At 33.0% G+C, this 22,846-nt stretch overlaps 1 protein-coding gene and 1 long non-coding RNA gene across 5 annotated transcripts in view; both read left to right on the forward strand.

Moving 5' to 3' along the window:
* scrn2 (secernin 2) overlaps nucleotides 1–13,284 on the forward strand; it is a 36,054-nt gene extending 22,770 nt beyond the window's left edge. For all 4 annotated transcript variants that reach the window (XM_030142753.1, XM_030142763.1, XM_030142744.1 and 1 more), the window contains exons 7-9: nucleotides 746–926; nucleotides 8,149–8,305; nucleotides 12,885–13,284. In XM_030142753.1, coding sequence (XP_029998613.1) covers nucleotides 746–926; nucleotides 8,149–8,301 — 334 coding nt within the window. In that variant the 3' untranslated portion in view covers nucleotides 8,302–8,305; nucleotides 12,885–13,284. The remainder of the gene's footprint in view (nucleotides 1–745; nucleotides 927–8,148; nucleotides 8,306–12,884) is intronic.
* Nucleotides 13,285–14,023: 739 nt separating this feature from the next.
* On the forward strand, nucleotides 14,024–16,740 carry LOC115425319 (uncharacterized). Its single transcript, XR_003936225.1, has 2 exons — nucleotides 14,024–14,458; nucleotides 15,912–16,740. It is a non-coding gene; the product is annotated as an uncharacterized LOC115425319 (long non-coding RNA).
* Nucleotides 16,741–22,846: the final 6,106 nt, after the last annotated feature.

Below are 22,846 nucleotides of genomic sequence, written 5' to 3' on the forward strand. Positions count from 1 at the left end.
GTAAGAAAACTGTTAAAATTGTGCTTAATTTTCTTTAGACATTTCAGGTTGTTCATATTAGTTCAGTTTATTCACATTTTATTGTTACAGGATAGTTTGTAAATGTAAATATTTTCATAATTTAATGTTATTTTTTTGTACTAAAACATAGACAAAAATTTGAAGTTGTCATTATTTATAGGCATAGTGTAAGTTTCTTCACATCAAACTGAGAAGAAAATATGGAGTCATTTTTTTTTTTGTAGGATGTTTTACCTCAGATCATATTGGTCTGTATGTGGAACCTGAACTAAAATGAATCTGTGGCATTTTTGTACTTTGCAAATTCATCCCACGGGCCGGATTGGAACCTTTGGTGGGCCGCATTTGGTCCCCGGGCCGCATGTTTGAGACCCCTGACCTAAACGGAGACCAAGATCAAGGGGGGTTGAGACAAACAGTCCAAAATCCCTTCTGAGGTTTAGATTTTTCTAAAGCTTTCAGACAGTGAACAGTCTGAACGCTCCAAACCTTTGACCCTACAAACACGCAATGAAGTAAAAACCTGAAATTAAACAATATCATAAAAGTAACAGAGGGAATTTATTGTGATGTGAGATGTTGAGAACTGTAAAAAGTTGGACTCATTCCATCCTTCTCTCCTTTGCTTTTCCCTCATTCTGTCCACAGTTTGGGTCAGTGGGATGTTCTGAGTGTGTGATTCTCTCCTGTTTCTGTCCGTGACCCTGCTCTTGTACCCTGTTAGGTCTATATTCAAGCCTTTTATCTTCTCGGAGTGCACCACCCCAGTGCCGTGGGTGGTTTCCCCACAGTTCGGCCCAGACGACCCCGTCAGGAAGCAGCCTCGCTTTCAGAGCCAGGTGGACCGCAGACATGACCTGTACAAGGCCCACCAGGAGGCACTCAACACCATGGAGACCAACCCGGTGGGCACTGATGAATGACCTGGGTCAATGGGGGTGTATATTCAGTACATGTTTACACAGAGCAGGACCTCTTCATAGAGTGCCTGCAGGTTACAACAAATTCCATTGAAAACTTCTGACTGTAATTTAAGACCTGCTCCTGTTCTTTAGCCAGATCTCAACATCAACCATATACATTTTTTGTTCTAGCTCTAAAAGCAGCTACTTTTTAATAAGACCAGATGCCAGTTTGGCATTTACACTGCACAGTGATAGCTAGGCAATAAAACCACATGAGCTAAAGTTTGCAGGACTGGTTATAGATACTGTGTCGATTTAATTTAATGGTGTTATTACAGCATGATCAATGCAAAGTTTTCCCAAATGAACATTTAAAAGTGAGGCTTAACACAGTTATAGACTATACACAACCACACATTATACCATTCCCATATTAAATTTACTGAAGATTTTATTTTAACCCTTTCATGCATGAATTATGAAAGACTGAATCAAGATTTTTTTTTTCCTGAGTGTTTTTATTCCTCTAGTCGTTAAAAAACAATGTGATTGAAATTTTTTTTATGAACCTTTTTTTCATGGAGTTGCAAAATGTCCACTCAGCTGGACACCATGCACTTAATTTTTGAAGCAAAGAAATGTATTTACTGAGAAAACTATGAAATCAAAACATTTTTCATGCTGCTAATCTGATGATTTCTCACATTTCAACTTAATCTAATACTAGTCATTACTCACTTCATGGAGATAATATTTTTATTTATTTATTTTACCATTATTTAACCAGGAAAACCTCATTGAGATTAAAAATCTCTTTTTCAAGAGTGTCCTGGCCAAGATGGGCAGCAGTACATTAAATAGTTACACAGACTTTCATACATAAAACAAATATATAAAAAAACACATAGACGAGTCAACCCTTCCAAAGTCAACTTTGCAAAAAGTGCCCATGAAATGAAGACAAAGTGTGTCAGGTAAAACATCTGCAGCCAGATGTCTCTCTCTCTTTCTAAGTCATACAACATCCTCTTAAAAGTGTCCAACAAAACCAGATCCTTCAGTTTCAGGTCTTTTTGTAGTTCGTTCCAGGCGAATGGGGCCACAGACCTGAAGGCCTTTTTTCCCCTGTTCAGTTCTAACTTTAGGAACAGACAAAAAGAAAAGATCCGGGAACGAACATTATAAGCGTCTGTGGTTCTCTGACTGATGTAGGCCAGAAAGTAGGATGGAGCAGACCTAGGATAGACTTATGAATTAAAATACACCAGTGACTCAGTCTGCGAGCCGACAAAGAAAAAAACCCCAAAAACTGTTAATTACATTCTAATAACAATAACAAGCAATTGATTTCCACTCAAACATGTCAGTGCAGATCAGGTTTATCAACAACAGTTACAATAATGGTCTGAATGTCAGTGTATTATGGGATGGTGCATGAGTGTCCACTGTCGGCTCATATGGAACTAAAACTAAACCCATGAATATAGAAGCAAACAGCTGTTGAACAGCTGTCCACTGTAGTGACCAGTGTGCATGAAAGGGTTAAAATCTCAAAAAATTGAAAATAACATGACACTTAGAAAATCTGAAGTCTACAGTGATCTTGACACTGATCTTTTCTAACCTTGACCTTTGAAGCAGCCAGATTTGAATCGTCTGTAGTCTCTGTCTTCAAAACACACAAAAAAAATCTAATTTGTGGGAAGCTAGACCGCTGATGGTCTGACAACCAGTACTTAAAACAAAACGTCCTTCGCAGCAGAAAAAGTGATGTTAATCCAATGAATTCAATTTAATCTTTAGAATCCATCAATTTTAGAGACTTGCAAAATCAACAGTTCTGTTAAAATGTTTAACAAATCCACATTTAGAGTACTGGACTGGAGATTTTTTTTTAGGATGCTTTATAGACTGTCATGAAATTTATATTGTATTGAACATGCCCTTACCATGTTGATTTGGTTTGATAGTTTGGCTACAGCTGGATCAACTGGAAGTGTATATGCAGTTCTATAAAAGTAACATAAATTGATCTTTTCCATTCAATTGTTGAAACCTCTCAAAATTATACATAAGATATCCATGTACAATTTTATATGACTCATTTTAAGGCCTGAAATTCAAATGATTGGATTTTAAACTTTTTCAAACCCTGCTTTAGATGACTTAGACGTTTGATTTGGGATTTCAAAATTGTTGTACAGCACAAGTGTGGAGGTGACGTGACAGGACGTCACTGTTAGTGCTGGCAAGACGAATGGCATGAGTGTAGACTAAACAGAAACAAAGGACATGTTCAAAACCAAGAGCAGGCTTTACTCTGCACGTACGGTGGCCCAGAGGTGCAACAGCCCAAAAAATTATCCACTATAAGAAAAAAAGATAGCAGCCCAAAAAATTGTCCACTATAAGAAAAAAAGAGAACAGCCCAAAAAATGATCCACTATAAGAAAAAAAGAGAACAGCCCAAAAAATTATCCACTATAAGAAAAAAAACATAGCAGCCCAAAAAATAATCCACTATATGAAAAAAGAGAACAGCCCAAAAATGTATCTACTATAAAAAAAAGAGAACAGCCCAAAAAATTATCCACTATAAGAAAAAAAACATAGCAGCCCCCAAAATTATCCACTATAAGAAAAAAAAAGAGAACAGACCAAAAAATTATCCACTATAAGAAAAAAAAGAGAACAGACCAAAAAATTAACCACTATAAGAAAAAAAAGCATCATCCACGTTTTCAATTAAGGGGGCACTGTTTACCCAAAATGTCTCTTGCTTTAAAATTAAGGCCACCAGAAAAACTAAAAGTTCAGGCTGAAAATTTTTAAGGCCTTCAGGTAATGTGGCAAATGCTAACAAAGTAACCCACCAGAAGTGGAGGTCAGTGCACTAAAAATAAAGTCATTTAATAAAAAAAATAAAAAAAAAATAAAAATAAATAAATAAAAAAAGCATTTTAAAAATATGCAGTGGATAATTTTTGGGCTTTCGTCTTTTTTTTCTTACAGTGGATATTTTTTTGGGCTGTTCTCTTTTTTTTCTTATAGTGGATCATTTTTTGGGCTGTTGTCTATAATTTTTTGGGCTGTAGTCTTTTTTTTTTCTTATAGTGGATTTTTTCTGTAGGGCTATTGTCTTTTTTTCTTATAGTGGATCATTTTTTGGGCTGTTGTCATTTTTTTCTTATAGTGGATCATTTTTTTGGCTGTTGCACCTCTGGGTTACCGTATGCACGAGAATAACAACAAAGTGCTATTTTCTATTTAAGGAGTTTTGCTGACTGTGTTATCTGTGATCATGTCTTTTATGTTGTATCCACTTCATTTTCAACCTGCTTTAACCTCACTACACAACGCTTCAGGAATGTCAGGTAAACTGACACTCGTGTAAATTTGGTCTGGAACTCTGCTTGTGTCTGTCTTAATGTACTGGAGCTTTATCTGTGGTAACAACCACTTCTGTCCCATATACTAATTCTCAGCAGTTTGCCAGTAAATTGTATGGGAATGTATGAAAATGTAGCGTACATAAAAACTCCAGGATTTGCACCATAGGCTAACTGTTCTTGTCCATCAAAAGGAAGGAGAAGATAAGGTGGTCCAGAGGTGCAACAGCCCAAAAAATTATCCACTATAAGAAAAAAAAGAGAACAGCCCAAAAAATTATCCACTAGCCCAAAAATTATCCACTATAAGAAAAAAAAGAAAACCCCCAAAAATTATCCACTAGCCCAGAAAATATCCACTATAAGAAAAAAAGAGAACAGCCCCAAAAAATTATCCACTAGCCCAAAAATTATCCACTATAGAAAAAAAAGAGGACCCCAAAAAATTATCCACTAGCCCAAAAATTGTCCACTATAAGAAAAAAAAGAGGACCCCAAAAAATTATCCACTAGCCCAAAATATATCCACTATAAGAAAAAAAAGAACAACCCCAAAAAATTATCCACTAGCCCAGAAAATATCCACTATAAGAAAAAAAGAGAACAGCCCCAAAAAATTATCCACTAGCCCAGAAAATATCCACTATAAGAAAAAAAAGAGAACAGCCCAAAAAATTATCCACTAGCCCAAAAATTATCCGCTATAAGAAAAAAAAGAAAACCCCCAAAAATTATCCACTAGCCCAGAAAATATCCACTATAAGAAAAAAAGAGAACAGCCCCAAAAAATTATCCACTAGCCCAAAAATTATCCACTATAGAAAAAAAAGAGGACCCCAAAAAATTATCCACTAGCCCAAAAATTGTCCACTCTAAGAAAAAAAGAGGACCCCAAAAAATTATCCACTAGCCCAAAATATATCCACTATAAGAAAAAAAAGAACAACCCCAAAAAATTATCCACTAGCCCAAAAATTATCCACTATAAGAAAAAAACAGAGGACCCCAAAAAATTATCCACTAGCCCAAAAAATATCCACTATAAGAAAAAAAGAGAACAACCCCAAAAAATTATCCACTAGCCCAAAAATTATCCACTATAAGAAAAAAAAGAGGACCCCAAAAAATTATCCACTAGCCCAAAAAATATCCACTATAAGAAAAAAAGAGAACAACCCCAAAAAATTATCCACTAGCCCAAAAATTATCCACTATAAGAAAAAAAAGAACCCCAAAAAATTGTCCACTAGCCCAAAAAATATCCACTATAAGAAAAAAAGAGAACAACCCCAAAAAATTATCCACTAGCCCAAAAAATATCCACTATAAGAAAAAAAGAGAACAACCCCAAAAAATTATCCACTAGCCCAAAAAATATCCACTATAAGAAAAAAATGAAAACAACCCAAAAAAATTATCCACTAGCCCAAAAATTATCCACTATAAGAAAAAAAGAAAACCCCAAAAAATTATCCACTAGCCCAAAAAATATCCGTTATAAGAAAAAAAGAGAACAACCCAAACATTATCCACTAGCACAAAAATTATCTACTATAGAAAAAAAGAGAACCCCAAAAAATTATCCACTAGCCCAAAAATTATCCACTATAAGAAAAAAAAAGAGAACCCCAAAAATTATCCACTAGCCCAAAAATATCCACTATAAAAAAAAGAACAACCCCAAAAAAATTATCCACTTGCCCAAAAATTATCCACTATAAGAAAAAAAAGAGAACCCCAAAAATTATCCACTAGCCCAAAAAATATCCACTATAAGAAAAAAATGAAAACAACCCAAAAAAATTATCCACTAGCCCAAAAATTATCCACTATAAGAAAAAAAGAAAACCCCAAAAAATTATCCACTAGCCCAAAAAATATCCGTTATAAGAAAAAAAGAGAACAACCCAAAAATTATCCACTAGCACAAAAATTATCTACTATAGAAAAAAAGAGAACCCCAAAAAATTATCCACTAGCCCAAAAATTATCCACTATAAGAAAAAAAAAGAGAACCCCAAAAATTATCCACTAGCCCAAAAATATCCACTATAAAAAAAGAACAACCCCAAAAAAATTATCCACTTGCCCAAAAATTATCCACTATAAGAAAAAAAAGAGAACCCCAAAAAATTATCCACTAGCCCAAAAAATATCCGTTATAAGAAAAAAAGAGAACAACCCAAAAATTATCCACTAGGACAAAAATTATCCACTATAAGAAAAAAAGAGAACCCCAAAAAATTATCCACTAGCCCAAAAAATATCCACTATAAGAAAAAAAAGAGAACAACCCCCAAAAACATATCTACTAGCCCAAAAAATATCCACTATAAGAAAAAAAAGAGAACCCCAAAAAATTATCCACTAGCCCAAAAAATATCCGTTATAAGAAAAAAAGAGAACAACCCAAAAATTATCCACTAGGACAAAAATTATCCACTATAAGAAAAAAAGAGAACCCCAAAAAATTATCCACTAGCCCAAAAAATATCCACTATAAGAAAAAAATGAAAACAACCCAAAAAAATTATCCACAGCCCAAAAAATATCCGTTATAAGAAAAAAAGAGAACAACCCAAAAATTATCCACTAGCACAAAAATTATCTACTATAGAAAAAAAGAGAACCCCAAAAAATTATCCACTATAAGAAAAAAAAAGAGAACAACTTTTTAAAAAAAAGACCACTTAAGCATCTTGATATGTTCTGCAGTGCACAGTGAACAGTTCTTTCTTCAGTAAGGTGTGGTCTGAACCAAATGAACATTTTCTGATGAGGATTCACGTTTATAGGCCTAACTTACTTAAACAAAAACACCATTGTTGATTGTTTTTTACAGTGGATACAGCTACTGACGGCAGGCATTTGTTGACTCCTGTGTAGACAAAACCCACCGTATATGACCCATTTGAACCCACAATTTATACACCTTTGTGTCTAGGGGTGTTAGAAAATATCGGTTCTGCAATATATCACGATATTTCATTTCACAATACCGTATCGATATTAAAAAGTACTGTATCGATATTTTTAGTGCAGATATGGCGGAGGTTCATTTTTGTTTTTTGTTTTTCTTTATTGCTTATATCTTATTTATTATTATTGAACACTGTTTTATTAAATAATGGTTATTTGAAGCATCCTAAAAGCACTTTTTAGTGTCTGAGAGGCAGATGGTAGTTCATTTGTTGAGATTGCACAAAAATAATGTTATGATGTTAGTTATGAACTAATATGAACATTTGAGCAAGATCTTAAACTGTAATGTCTGTAAAATATAATTAAAGTTTTAACAGAAAAAAATTTTGTGATAAAGCATTAGATCCTTTTGTAATCAAATAAAAATGTGTTTAGTATTTGTGCAGATTTGTGGCATAATTCTATTCTTCCAGGAAAAAATCATTTTAAAAAATAAAACAAACAAAAAATTGCCTTTTTTAACGGTATCATGATATATCGTGATATATGGTATCGTGGTCCTTATATTGTGATTTGTATCGTATCGCTAGATTCTTGCCGATACACAGCCCTATTTGTGTCTCATACAGCTGCTGGACGATCTCAGTTCTGTCAGTTCTCTTCTACAAAGGCTTGGATATCTTCTGTCACTTAGAATGTTTCTTAAATCTAATTATATATCACACTGTGTTTAAAGAAACATAACTCACTCACTTCAAAGTCTCATGGTCAGGAGTTTGTATTAATAACGATTTCATGTTGCTTTAAAGTGGCATATGGTTTAGCAGCTCCTCCAGCTGGTTCAAGTAGTGCTTTAATCAGTGTTTGATGTTTTGACATGTTTTTTTTTGTTTTTTTTTTGTCTGTCTAAGGATGAGGGTTTAGCGGTCTATGAGATTTTGAGGGACCTGGAATCACAGTGTTTGAACGACATTTTGACCATGCTGAATGGAAAGATAGGGGAAGACGAACTGGGAGACTTGTTTTTCGACTGTGTGGACACGGAGATTAAGTTCTACCAGTGAGAAGGTGAGAAGTTTCAGGTGATGTAGTAGGTGTTTCATACACAGCTCTGGAAACAATCAAGAGACCACAGATCGGATTATTTAGAGGTGTGTGTGTTTGAGTAAAATTAACTATTTTTTTTTAACCGACGTCATTTATCCAAAATTATAACTGCTCATATCATTAATTACAACAGTGTTTTTCAACCTTAGGGTCAGGACCCCACATGGGGTCGCCTGGAATTCAAGTGGGGTAGCCTGAAATTTCTAGTAATTGATAAAAATTTAAAAAAAAAATAGTTGTATGCATGTTTATGTTATAATTGTCATCCCTCGACCTCACTTTCTTGTTCTTGTTTTGTAAAATTAAAATGCTTATAAATAAAAAGTGTAAAAAATAAATAAATAAATAAATAAAAAACCAAAAAAAAACTTACAAATAAAAATATATGGTGAGTTGAGAGAGACAATCCCAATCCATAACAGACATGACAAACTGTGAGTGTGAAACTGCAGCACTGTGGTTGTGTTTATCTGTAAATGTTCATTGTGGTCAGTTTCAGATGCTGCAGCTCTTTTATAATTCATAGTTTCAGTTCTTGTTTGTTCAGTATTAATTGTCAGACTGTACATATCCTGACCAAGAAAAATCAAATTCTCCCTTTGTGCAGTAATCTACACCTGGCTTGTCTGCCTCCATCGATAATAATATACATTATATAGACTAAATGTTGCCTAAAATTAATATTTATTTGCAGTATATTATAGCAAACTATTACATGATCAAAAACAAATTAATTTTGGAAAAAAAACAAATGTCTCCATTTTGAATGTCTTGGGTCGCCAGAAATTTGTGATGTTAAAATGGGGTCATGAGCTAAAAAAGGTTGGGAAGCACTGAATTACAACTTCTTTTTTTTTTTTTAGTAAAAAAAAAAATACAGCATTTTTTTGACAGTAAATGATATTTGGTCTTAGTAAAAATATGTCGTGTTTTCAGACTTTGAGTGCAGATTTTCCTCAGGGTTCTAACAGGGTCCATGTCTAGAGATACGGAGTGGTCTCTGAATATTTCCAGAATATTTCATTCATTTTTCATATTTTTTCAGAACAGTTCCATATGCAAACATGTGGTACATAAATGGGATTTCCTTTTGTTCGGCGAAACTTGACCACAACTTCTTCTTTTCTTATTATTTTGCACCAGTCATAACAATTATACAGTGAAATCTGAAGAGATGGATTTGACCATAATTCTGCAGACGAAACGTACTCTGATGAAATCTGCAAAATTAGATGTTACATTTGACCAGCTTTTTGTTGTTTTCAGCTGATGAAAGTCACCCCAATGTTAAAAATGAACTTTACAGTAAAAGACATCACATAAATAGAAGATACTGTTGGTGAAAGTTTAGTAAAAGTAGGTGAAAGTAAGTCAAAAGACCAGCTGCACTAGAACTCAAATAGCCATTGGTGCAGTAGAGTTTTTGGTTTTGGTTTTTTGCATACTACAATACTAGTGCAGCTGTAGTTTTGATTAGGGGTGGTGGAAAATATTGGGTCTGCAATGTATTGTGATATTTCATTTCACAATACTGTATTGATATTAAAAAGTACTGTATCGATATTTTTAGGTATTTATTCAAATGCAGATAAGGTGGAGGTTGATTTTTGGTTTTCTTTATTGTTTCTATCCTTATCAATATTTAACACTGTTTTATTAAATAATGGTTATTTGAAGCATCCTAAAAGCACTTTTTACTGTCTGAGAGGCAGATGGTAGTTCATTTGGAAACTAGGAGAATTAGAAAAATGTTGTGATATAACATTAGATCCTGTTCTGATCAAATAAAAATGTGTTTAGTATTTGTACATATTGGTAGAATTCAAGCAAATAACCTTTAAAAAAATTGCCTTTTTAACAGTATCATGATATATATATATATATATATATATTGTGATTTGTATCGTCTCACCAGATTCTTGCCTATACACAGCCCTAGTTTGGATCCACTTTAGCTTTCCACTTCTCCGTGCACCTTTGAAGTGGATTAAATTGGTGCTAGCAGTTATGCTTCTAGCACCAATGTAATCAACTACAATTAAATGTGAAATAGTTGTGAAATTCTTTCGTTTCTTTTTCCATCCAGTCGTACTTCTTGTGCATGCATGGGGAAGCTCCATGTGAGTTGATTTGGTTTTATACAGTATGTTTTATTTACAAGAGACTGTCAAAGGGAACTGCCTAAAAACCCTCTGGCACCATATTTCATAAAATAATTACATAACTGTAGTACACAATTCATACGCTACATGTATGAAAATACAGAAACTAGACTTAGGAGCGATGCTAATAGTTTAATAAGTTAGTTGGTTAATAAGTTAATAGGTTAATAAGTTAATAGGGTCATAAGTTAATAGTTTAATAAGTTAGTAGAATAATAAGTTAATAGGGTCATAAGTTAATAGTTTAATAAGTTAATAGAATAATAAGTTAATAGGGTCATAAGTTAATAGTTTAATAAGTTAGTAGAATAATGAGTTAATAGGGTCATAAGTTAATAGTTTAATAAGTTAATAGAATAATAAGTTAATAGGGTCATAAGTTAATAGTTTAATAAGTTAATAGAATAATAAGTTAATAGGGTCATAAGTTAATAATTTAATAAGTTAGTTGGTTAATAAGTTTATAGATTAATAAGTTAATAGTTTAATAAGTTAGTTGGTTAATAAGTTAATAGTTTAATAAGTTAGTTGGTTAATAAGTTAATAGGTTAATAAGTTTATAGATTAATAAGTTAATAGTTTAATAAGTTAGTTGGTTAATAAGTTAATAGGTTAATAAGTTTATAGATTAATAAGTTAATAGTTTAATAAGTTAGTTGGTTAATAAGTTAATAGTTTAATAAGTTAGTTGGTTAATAAGTTAATAGGTTAATAAGTTTATAGATTAATAAGTTAATAGTTTAATAAGTTAGTTGGTTAATAAGTCAATAGGTTAATAAGTTTATAGATTAATAAGTTAATAGAATAATAAGGTTAATAACTTAATAGGTTAATAAGTTTATAGATTAATAAGTTAATAGTTTAATAAGTCAAAAGGTTAATAAATTTATAGATTAATAAGTTAATAGGTTAATAAGTTAATAGTTTAATAAATTAATAGTTTAATAAGTTAATAGTTTAATAAGTTAATTGGTTAATAAGTTTATAGATTAATAAGTTAATATTTTAATAAGTTAATAGTTTAATAAGTTAATTGGTTAATAAGTTTATAGATTAATAAGTTAATATTTTAATAAATTAATAGTTTAATAAGTTAATTGGTTAATAAGTTTATAGATTAATAAGTTAATAGGTTAATAAGTTAATAGTTTAATAAATTAATAGTTTAATAGGTTAATAATGAGGTTAATAATGAGTTAATAGGGTCATAAGTTAATAGTTTAATAAGTTAATAGAATAATAAGTTAATAGGGTCATAAGTTAATAGTTTAATAAGTTAATAGAATAATAAGTTAATAGGGTCATAAGTTAATAATTTAATAAGTTAGTTGGTTAATAAGTTTATAGATTAATAAGTTAATAGTTTAATAAGTTAGTTGGTTAATAAGTTAATAGTTTAATAAGTTAGTTGGTTAATAAGTTAATAGGTTAATAAGTTTATAGATTAATAAGTTAATAGTTTAATAAGTTAGTTGGTTAATAAGTTAATAGGTTAATAAGTTTATAGATTAATAAGTTAATAGTTTAATAAGTTAGTTGGTTAATAAGTTAATAGTTTAATAAGTTAGTTGGTTAATAAGTTAATAGGTTAATAAGTTTATAGATTAATAAGTTAATAGTTTAATAAGTTAGTTGGTTAATAAGTTAATAGGTTAATAAGTTTATAGATTAATAAGTTAATAGTTTAATAAGTTAGTTGGTTAATAAGTCAATAGGTTAATAAGTTTATAGATTAATAAGTTAATAGAATAATAAGGTTAATAACTTAATAGGTTAATAAGTTTATAGATTAATAAGTTAATAGTTTAATAAGTCAAAAGGTTAATAAATTTATAGATTAATAAGTTAATAGGTTAATAAGTTAATAGTTTAATAAATTAATAGTTTAATAAGTTAATAGTTTAATAAGTTAATTGGTTAATAAGTTTATAGATTAATAAGTTAATATTTTAATAAATTAATAGTTTAATAAGTTAATTGGTTAATAAGTTTATAGATTAATAAGTTAATAGGTTAATAAGTTAATAGTTTAATAAATTAATAGTTTAATAGGTTAATAGTTTAAGTTACTAGTTTAATCAGTTAATAGTTTAATAAGTTACTAGTTTAATAAGTTACTAGTTTAATAAGTTAATAGGTTAATAAGTTTATAGATTAATAAGTTAATAGTTTACTAAGTTAATAGTTTAATAAATTAATAGTTTAATAAGTTACTAGTTTAATAAGTTAATAGGTTAATAAGTTAATAGTTTAATAAGTTAATAGTTTGGTTGCGTCCTATGTTCTTCTATGTTGGTGACAGAGTTGAGAATTTGCTGTTCTGTTTTGTCAAACGTGCCTGATTTCCCACATGTGCTGTTGACTGTGCTTTGTTGCAGCGCCCTCAGGTGGATGAACCTAAGGCTCACAGCGTGGCAGGAGAAGAGGCCCTGGGACTGTTAACAGATTCAGTATTCCTCGTCTGATCAGTCTGCGTCTCATTCACACAACACACATCCCTGACGCCATTCCATCTTTAACACTGACCACATGTCTAAACTGCACATGCGATTGGATTGATCATGTGTATCACCCAGGGAGCAATGACTGCACCTCAGTAGTTAGTGTCATGATGTAGACTACTACATAGACGCCTATGTAGACTTCTGTGATGTTGCACAAATACTGTAAGTTGGGCAGTTCTTTTAACATTTTGTTTTTCTTGTTGCAAGTGAATGGGTTATCGATTGATGACACTACCCGTAGGAGAAAGATCTAATAAAGAAAGTGCATAGTCCATTCTGAGTACTTTGTTAACTTTCTTTTAGACAACACTACTTTAAAAAATGTCATATTTTCTGCACATTTTATCAACATGTCATGTCCAGTACATGTGATGCTGTGTTGACCAAAGAGGCGCATGTAATAATCCTTCAAAAGCAGCAATTATTCAGATGCTTTGTTTCAATAAAAGTCCTAAACAGTATTTTTTATAGAGCTTTATTTGATCATCATAGACGTTACATGATGGTCATTCATTGGAATTTGATGTATTACCCTCTCTACTGAAAACAAACTGAAAAAAATAGTATAATGTTAACAATATTCTGCCTCAGTTGATCATTTACACATGTACATTATTTCTTACAGATCACAGTGGATCTACAAATACACACTAAACATTAAGTAACAGGCGGAATATTGTTAAAATTGTACTTACTTCTCTTCACATTTTTTGCAAAATTATACTTTGTTTTAGTGTAAATACATGAAAATATTTACATTTACAAAGAGAAACATTTGACATTATCATTACATTTAGTGTCATGTATAAATTGCGCTAGACCTGCAGCTATTAATTATTTTTGTTGTCGAGAAATCTGTTGATCATTTTCTTTTCTTCAGTTTGATTCAACCATTATTTCTGTAGGCAAAAATGATACTAAAAATGTGAAACAGACATGTCTGAAAATAACAACTTTTCCTTTATTCCAGAACCAGCTGAAACAACAACAAAAAGCATTAAAGTAAAAGGATACATAAAAAATATCTATATAACAATAACAACAGTACAAAAGTATATACAATAAAAACATAGAATTTTGTGTTGATCCTGGCATCATAGGCGTCACAATAAATATCTGTGCGAAACACAACAGTGGAACCTATGTTTAGCGGCAACAAAACTGAGGAAACAAAGCTTTGATGCAAGAAATTGTAATTGAATCATTTTTTACTCGATTTGAGTTGATTAATCGATTTCTCATTTCAGCTCTCAATTATGCAGTTGATGATAGGGGAGGTTGGGTATTGGCACAACAACTTTTGCTTAAGCAGCTGTAACTTACTTCCTTTTGGAGTTAGAGCTGCCACACATATCTTCTACAAATGGCACCAGTTCTAATATCTGTAAGACTATCACAGAATCCATGAGCTACTGATAAATGCACTGGTCCTTTATAAAATAATACACGTTAAAGCAGGGCTGTCAAACTCATGTTTTTTTTTAAGGGCCATTTTCAGCCCAGTTTGATCTCCAGTGGGCCGGACCAGTCAAATAATAACAGAATAACCTATAAATAATGACAACTCCAAATTTTTTAAATGCAAAAAATAAGATTAACCCTTTCATGCATGAATTATGAGAACCTTAATCAACATTTATTTCCTGAGTGTTTTTATTCCTCTTAAGGCACGAAAAAAAACAGTGTGACTGAAAATTTTCTTATGAACCTATTTTTCATGGAGTTCCAAAAATGTCCGCTTGATACCATGCATTTAATTTTTGAAGCAAAAAAAAAAGATATATTGTGTGAAATCTATGAAATAAAACCATTTTTAATGCTGCTAATCTGCTGTTTTCTCACATTTTAACAAACTCAAATACTAGTCATTATTCACTTCATGGAAATAATACGCAAAAAAAACCCCAACTTTTTTGTAAAAAAAACAAAACAGTTAATTGCAGTTTAGTAACAATAACAAGCCTTTTTTTTTTTTTTTTTAGTTTAGTTTACTTTGAATATGCAACAAGACAAAGTAATCTTACTTAGTCTTTAGAAATAAAACAGGTAGTAAGAGGTCATGGGAGAAAACAAAAAAACAAAAACAAAACTTATACATATACATGACTTCATTTGCACATTTGAAAAGGAGTGGGAGGAAGTATAATTTATTTAATCCCACCCTTTCAACACTCAAACATGTTAGTGCAGATCAGGTTTATCTACAACAGCAAAGTTACACTAATGGTCTGAGTGTCAGTGTATGGGATGGTGCATAAGCGTCCACTGTTTTGGCTGATATGGAACTAAAACAACAAAATCCATGAATATACAAGAGAACAGCTGCAGAACAACTGTCCACTGTGGTGACCACTGTGCATGAAAGGGTTAAATTATGAAATCATTTACATTTTACAAACTATCCAAACAAAAAAGATGGGACTAACCTGAAAAAATGGAAATTTCTGGAGAAAAATACGAAGAAATAATAAGAAAAACCTGATCAATATTCTGCCTCAACTTATGATTTCTCCATGTGCATTACAGATCAGATCTACTAAGACACAAAACAGGCAGAATATTGTTAAAATTACACATTTTTCTTTAGACATTCCAGGTTGTTCATATTTGTTCAGGTTATTGATGTTTAATTTTTAAAGGATATCAAAGTTTAGTGTTTGTGGCAAAAAATCAAAGAGAAAAAATTAGAGTTGCCATTATTTAGAGGTATAACGTCATATTATTTTTTTCACATTAAACCAAGAAGAACATTTGGAGTCATTGTTTTCTAGGTTATTATGCTACTATTTTCGAGTTTGACGCCCTTCTGCACTTTGCAAAGTCATCCCGCGGGCTGGATTGGAACTTTTGGCGGGCCGGTTTTGGCCCCCGGGCCGCGTGTTTGACACCTGTGCGTTAAAGTAACATGAATATGATAAAGAATAAGAACAGATAAAACAGATACAACAAGTGTAACACAGCAGTGTAGAAAAAAAACATTATTCTGTCACAGTGCAGCTGCAATATGAGTAATTATTTTAGTGGGAATAGTATTTGAGTTTGAAGCTGCATTGCGTAATAGTTTTTTAGTGTCACTGGGCAAAAATTCCATAATTCCTTTTCATCGTATTGTAATTGAAGCAACCTGACAGGACATCCCATTTCTGCACCCACTCCTCACCTGTGTTCTCAGGCTATTAAAAATGTATCCATTATGCAGGTTTTTGTCCAATCACAGGCAGGTATACGGAACAATACGTGATTGACAGCTGTAATTATCAGTCACTGTTCAGATTGTGTCAGATGCGAACTGGACATGATTTCACTGCGTTACGTTGACGCATCATGGAAGTTTGTGAAAGTGGCCTCACTTTTCCATAACAACATGAAAAGCCATCAGGTTAATCTGTATTTATATATAGTTTGTTTTTTTTTTGTTTTTTTGCCTGGACAGAGAGCAGAGAACTGCAGAAAGGTGTAAATTTTCAGATTCCAGTGGGGTTTTTTTCCTTCTGATTTCGGCTTCTGCTGCTTTAGTTTCCACTGAAAAAAAAAAAAAATTAAGATGTAAGGGAAAAATATTCTATCATACTGTTTTTGCCCTAAAATGTTTTATATTGGGATTTATTTTACCTTCATCAAAAACCTGCAGCTCTTAGGTTTATACAGACATGTTACACTTGTTAATATGGAATCTTACTAATATATTTTTGATTAGTCCTTCAGCCCTACAATGTGACTATGATAAAAATCAATAAAGTCCTTTTGTAAAATGTTTTGTAATGTGTAAAATTTTGTAAAGATACATACAAAATAAAATTTTGTATGTAAAAAGATGATTGTCACACCATTTAGAACTGTGTTACGACTAGGGGTGTAAGAACCAGTGGACCACTGGGACCAGTCCTGTTCTTACTCTATGTCCTCCCACTTGGCCACATTATCCAACACTATAGTGATGTCTCCTATCATCTATTCGCGGATGACATCCAGATATACTGCTCCTTTAACTCCTCTGAGCCCCACAAACTGAGTTCCTTAATCACCTGCTTGTCAGAGCTGAAGCAGTGGCTAAATGATAACAGCCTCCAGCTGAACTCCAGCAAAACAGAGACCCTCATCATTGCCCCGGATAGTGCAATCCCAGGGATCAAACATCACCTTGGAGACCTGAGTTCCTCGGTAAAGACCAAACTGAGGAATCTGGGTGTCATCTTTGACCAGGACATGTCTTTAGAATTCTACTCCAAACACCTAGTCAAAAACTGTTTCTTCCACCTACGCAACATCTCCAAACTCAGATCTATGGTGTCCACAAATGAGCTCGAGATGATCGTTCACGCTTTCGTATCTTCTCGCTTAGACTACTGCAACAGCCTGTTTACATGCTTAAACAAGAAGGAGCTGGCCCGTCTACAGTTTGTCCAGAACTCTGCTGCCAGGCTCCTGACCCGCACAAACAGGAGAACCCACATCACTCCCATCCTTAAATCTCTCCACTGGCTCCCTGTTCTATATCGTCTTCATTTCAAAATTCTTCTGCTAACTTTCCGGGCCCTACATGGCCAGGCCCCTGCATACATTGCTTCCCTGATCCAGCCCTACAGCTCGACTCGTAGCTTGAGGTCTTCAGGACAGCACCTGCTGATGGTTCCACGGACCTGTTTTAGCACACGCGGTGACAGGTCTTTTAAAGCTGTGGCACCACGTCTATGGAATGACCTGCCTCTACACCTACGGTCCATGGACTCTGTAGAGAGCTTTAAGAAACACCTCCAAACCCTCCTGTTCAAAAAGGCTTTTTAGTCTCCCACCTGACCCAGGACCACCACAGACTGATTACACTCTATGTATTCATCATAACGTACTCCATGTGTCATCCCCCCCCCCAGTCTCTCTATATCTCTATCGCTCTCTCTTTTCTCCTCCTTTACTCTCTCTCTCTCTCACTTTAACCCCAACTGGTCAAGGCAGACGTCCATCCTCCAGGAGTCTGGGTCTGCTCCAGGTTTCTGCTGTTAAAGGGAAGTTTTTCTTTCCTTCAGGAGCAAGTGTTTGCTCCTGAAGGATTCTGTTGGGTCTCTGTAAACTTAATTTGATTCTGATTTGAATTGATAAAGCACTTTGTGACTCTGTCTGTGAAAAGTGCTCTATAAATAAAATTTACTTTACTTTAAGAAAATATCAGGTCTGCAATATATTGTGCTATTTCATTTCACAATACTGTGTCGATATTAAAAAGTACTGTATCAATATTTTTTAGGTATTTATTCAAATGCAGATACTGTGGAGGTTCATTTTTGTTTTTATGTTTTTCTTTTTCCTTCATATTTTATTTATTTTTATTTTACACTCTTTTATTAAATAGTATTAGTTCATTTGTTGGGATTCCACAAAAATACTGTTCTGATGTTAGTTCTGAACTAATAGAGTATGAACATTTGAACAGGATCTGAAACTGTAATGACTGTAAAACAGAATTGAAGTTTAAACACAGGAATATTTTGTGATATAACATTAGATCCTGCTCTGATCAAATAAAAATGTGTTTAGTATTTGTGCAGATTTCTGGTGTAATTCAATTCTTCAAGGAAATAATCATTTTAAAAAATGAAAACAAAAAAATTGCCTTTTAACAGTATCATGATATATTGTATCGCGATCCTAGTATTGTGATTTGTATTTTATCGCCAGATTCTTGCTGATACACACCCCTAGTATTTATATCTAGTTTTTTTTTTTTGCCTGGACAGAGAGGAGAGAACTGCAGAAAGGTGTATATTTTCAGATTCCAGTGTTTTTTTTTTCCTTCTGATTTCGGCTTCTGCTGCTTTAGTTTCCACTGAAAAAAAAAAAAATTAAGATGTAAGGGAAAAATATTCTATCATACTGTTTCTGCCCTAAAATGTTTTATATTGGGATTTATTTTACCTTCATCAAAAACCTGCAGCTCTTAGGTTTATACAGACATGTTACACTTGTTAATATGGAATCTTACAAATATATTTTTGATTAGTCCTTCAGCCCTACAATGTGACTATGATAAAAATCAATAAAGTCCTTTTGTAAAATGTTTTGTAATGTGTAAGATTTTGTAAAGTTACATACAAAATAAAATTTTGTATGGAAAAAAAAAAAAAAAGATTTAGAAATGTGTTCCAACCCACCCCACTCCCGTCAACCATTGATAAACTGCTGCATTAATAAAGTGTTTTAAAGGTTAAAAGGAATACATTGATCATATTTTGTCGGAGGAACCAGTTCCATTTTTCATATGTCATATGTCATAGGATTTTATCTGTAGATGTGTAAATAATGAACAAAATATACGCTTGGACGGATAATCTACTTTATTACTCCTACAGTCTCAACATTCACCATGTGGAATCAGCATCTATAAACACTGAAAGGATTATGTAATTTCTGTCTAATTCCAAAATGGTGGAACTGGCTGTGATAAACTTCTCAGCGTTACAATCATACATCCTCTCCAAACCCTCGACCCAGGAACACTTCATCACAAACATTCATCAGTCACTCATTTGGAGGTGTGGTTTTCACCGTCCGTGAAAGAGATGAACTAAAACTGAAGAGGATCGGTAAACTACACAGAGAAAAGAGGCAGGCACTCTTATAATATCCAAAAATCAGTTGATATAAAAGGTTTTCAAGTGAAGAACAGAGGAGAAGAAGTGGCAGTGGCAAGAACTAGGTTGGGACATACAAGACTAAGAGCACCAGTGTTTTTAATGGGGGTCATTCCATGGCAATTCAACCAATGACCCCCTCAAAAAATTTTGAAAAAATTCACACTTGTTCACCTACCAGATAAACGAACACGTCCACAATTTTAACCCTTTCATGCACAGTGGTCACTCCAGTGGACAGTTCTTCTCCAGCTGTTCTCTTCTATATTCATGGGTTTTGTTGTTTTAGTTCTATATCAGCCAACACAGTGGACGCTTATGCACCATCCCATAATAATACACTGACATTCAGACCATTACTGTAACTTTGTTGTTTTTGATAAACCTCATCTGCATTGACATGTTTTAGTGTAAATCAATTGCTAATTGTTGCTAGACTGTAATTAACTTTTTTTGTTGTTTTTTTTTTGCATATTATCTCCATGAAGTGAGTAATGACTAGTATTAGAGTATGATAAAATGTAAGAAAATGTCAGATTAGCTGCATTAATAATGTTTTTATTGCATAGTTTTCTATATCACTTTCTAATATTAGGTTTTAAATAAATGTTTCTTTGCTTCAAAAATTAAATGCATAGTGTCTGGCTGAGTGGACATTTTTGTAACTCCTTAAAAAAAACTTGATTGCATTGTTTTTTTCATGCCTGAAGAGAAATAATAACACTCAGGAAAAATATCTTGACTCAGGTTCTCATAATTCCTGCATGAAAGGGTTAATGTCATATCTGTAATAGTTTAGGAGATACAGCCCTTTGAAAACTGCAGTTCCACACCCTAGTTCAAATATCTCCAGTATTATCATAACTTGTGCAATAACTAATCAGTGCCATTCTACTGTTAAAAATGCCATTTACACCTACGTTTGTGTACAATTTGAAGAATATATAGTCATGCAGTAAAAAAAAAAAAAAAAAAAAAAAAAAAAAAAAGTAATAATAGAACCAGTTCTATCCCAAAGCTAAAACTGTGTGCACAACATCTTGAAACATATATGAAGACATGGTAAAAATTTCAGTATTTTCATTAACTGGCCACATGGTATTTTGGGTGCTCAAATAAAGAGTATTTTTGTGAAAAATTGAAATCGGCCCATTTTATTCATTGCCTCACAGCAACACTTTTCATGTAAATGTAGTCCTTTTGCAGTATATTGTTGCATCTTGACCATAAGAATCCATGCAAAAAAAATTCGGTCTGTACGTTCATCCATTCTGTCACAGTGCAAGCCTGAAGAGAGAGGACATTTGGAAGAATGAGCCTTTTGGCCTGATTTCAAAGCCTCATGGACCAAACATGAAGGCACCTACAATTATTTTGATGCAAAATCTGGTCTTTTCAGGGGGATTTCAGCCCAGACAGTCAGTTCCAGCGGTGTGGATGGAATACCTAAGGACATAGAGCTCCTCAAAGTTGGCCCAAAAGCAAATTTGCAAAATTTAAATAAAAAAACATTAATTTTCAAAGGGCTGTATCTCCTAAACTATTACAGCTGTGACATTAAAATTTTGGATGTGTTCGTTTATCTGGTAGGTGAACAAGTGTGAATTTTTCAGAATTTTCTGAGGGGGTCATGTGGGGCACTGTCTGAAATCTGGTAGATTTGGGATGGGCCCATGGGCAAGTGCGTTTCAGATAAATGTGATGTTTGTAATGAAATCCAAAATGTAGAGCATGTCATCATAAAGTGTAACAAATATAATGCAACGAGGGAGGAGTTACAAGACAGGATAAATAAATTAGAATGAAGATGGAGTTTAAAAGGAATATTAAGCAGAAATGATAACATGGGAGAGTGCAATAAGGCTCTCTGCTTTTTTCTGAGAGAAACAGAAATAACAGATAAGACATAAATTCTAATGTATATCGTATTATGTTAATAATGATGCTATTTTTAGCTCTACCTCTATATTTATTTGTTTGTTATTATTATTATTAGATAGATTGTAACCTAAAGTAGTATACCCTGAGTTGCACACTCCAGTATAGTAGGTGACAGTATACACCTTTGAATGTTGGTTGTAATCCACCAGATAAATGAGAGAAGAAGAGAAAATCGTTGTTTAACACAGAATGGATGGAGAAAAATATTTGGTCTGTGATTCATTTGGTTGATAATAGTGGAAATATTCTATTGTACAGGGATTTTTGTCAGAAATATGATTTTGCTTGCAGCAACAACTCTTATGATTCCATTATCAAAGCCATTCCAAATTCCATTTTCTGCATCATCAGAGGAATCCTCATGGATCCAAATCCAATCACACCTTATTTACCTCAGCTTCTGATTGGAGGATCCAGCTTTAAAGAACTAAAAGTCCCCAAGAAAGTAATTAGGAAAATCCTCAACTACAATTCAAATCCCATCCTGTCCTATAGAAACTCTATTTCTCAATTTTATACACTTACATTTATATGAATTTTGTGAACCCAATATTTAAAGTTTCCTTTAAACCCAAAAGCCAAAGAAATTCAGTTTAAAATTCTGAATGGAGTCTATCCCTCCAGTGATCTGATAAAACAACAATGTGGTTTTGAAACAAATAACTGTGTTTTCTGTCATGAGACTGAAACCACAGTTCATTTATTTTCCCATTGCATGTATGTGGAAGCGTTTGGACCAGACATTTACGACTGGCTTCACACAAACGTTTGCCTTCCTGAAGAATTTTCCATAACGGACATTACTTATGGACACGTACTGGACAATGTCAAAGACAGCTTTTTACTAAATAATATCATTCTGGGTCAGTTTTACACACACAAATGTAAACATTTGAAGATGAAACCCACATTTTCCAGTTTCCATAATGAGTTTCGGCTCTATATGAAAACTGTCAAATACATGAAGAGTAAACCTGCATTGAAGCTTCTATCAGTTATTACCTCTGACAGGAGGTGTTGGGATCACTTTGCTTTGTGTGTTTGCATGTGTGCGTGCATGTGTGTTTGTTTGTTTGTTTGTTTGTGAGCAAGATAACTCAAAAAGTTATGGACGGATTTTCATGAAATTTTCAGGAAAGGTTGATACTGGCACAAGGAAGAAATGATTAAATTTTGGTGGTGATCGGGGGGCTGGGGGCAGATCTGTGTTGGCGGAGGTCTGCGCTCTCTGAGTGCTTTTCTTGTTGAAAAATATAATTTGTACAACAG

This window comes from Sphaeramia orbicularis, chromosome 1 (genome assembly GCF_902148855.1).
Source record: "Sphaeramia orbicularis chromosome 1, fSphaOr1.1, whole genome shotgun sequence".
In the NCBI taxonomy this organism is placed as follows: Eukaryota; Metazoa; Chordata; class Actinopteri; order Kurtiformes; family Apogonidae; genus Sphaeramia; species Sphaeramia orbicularis.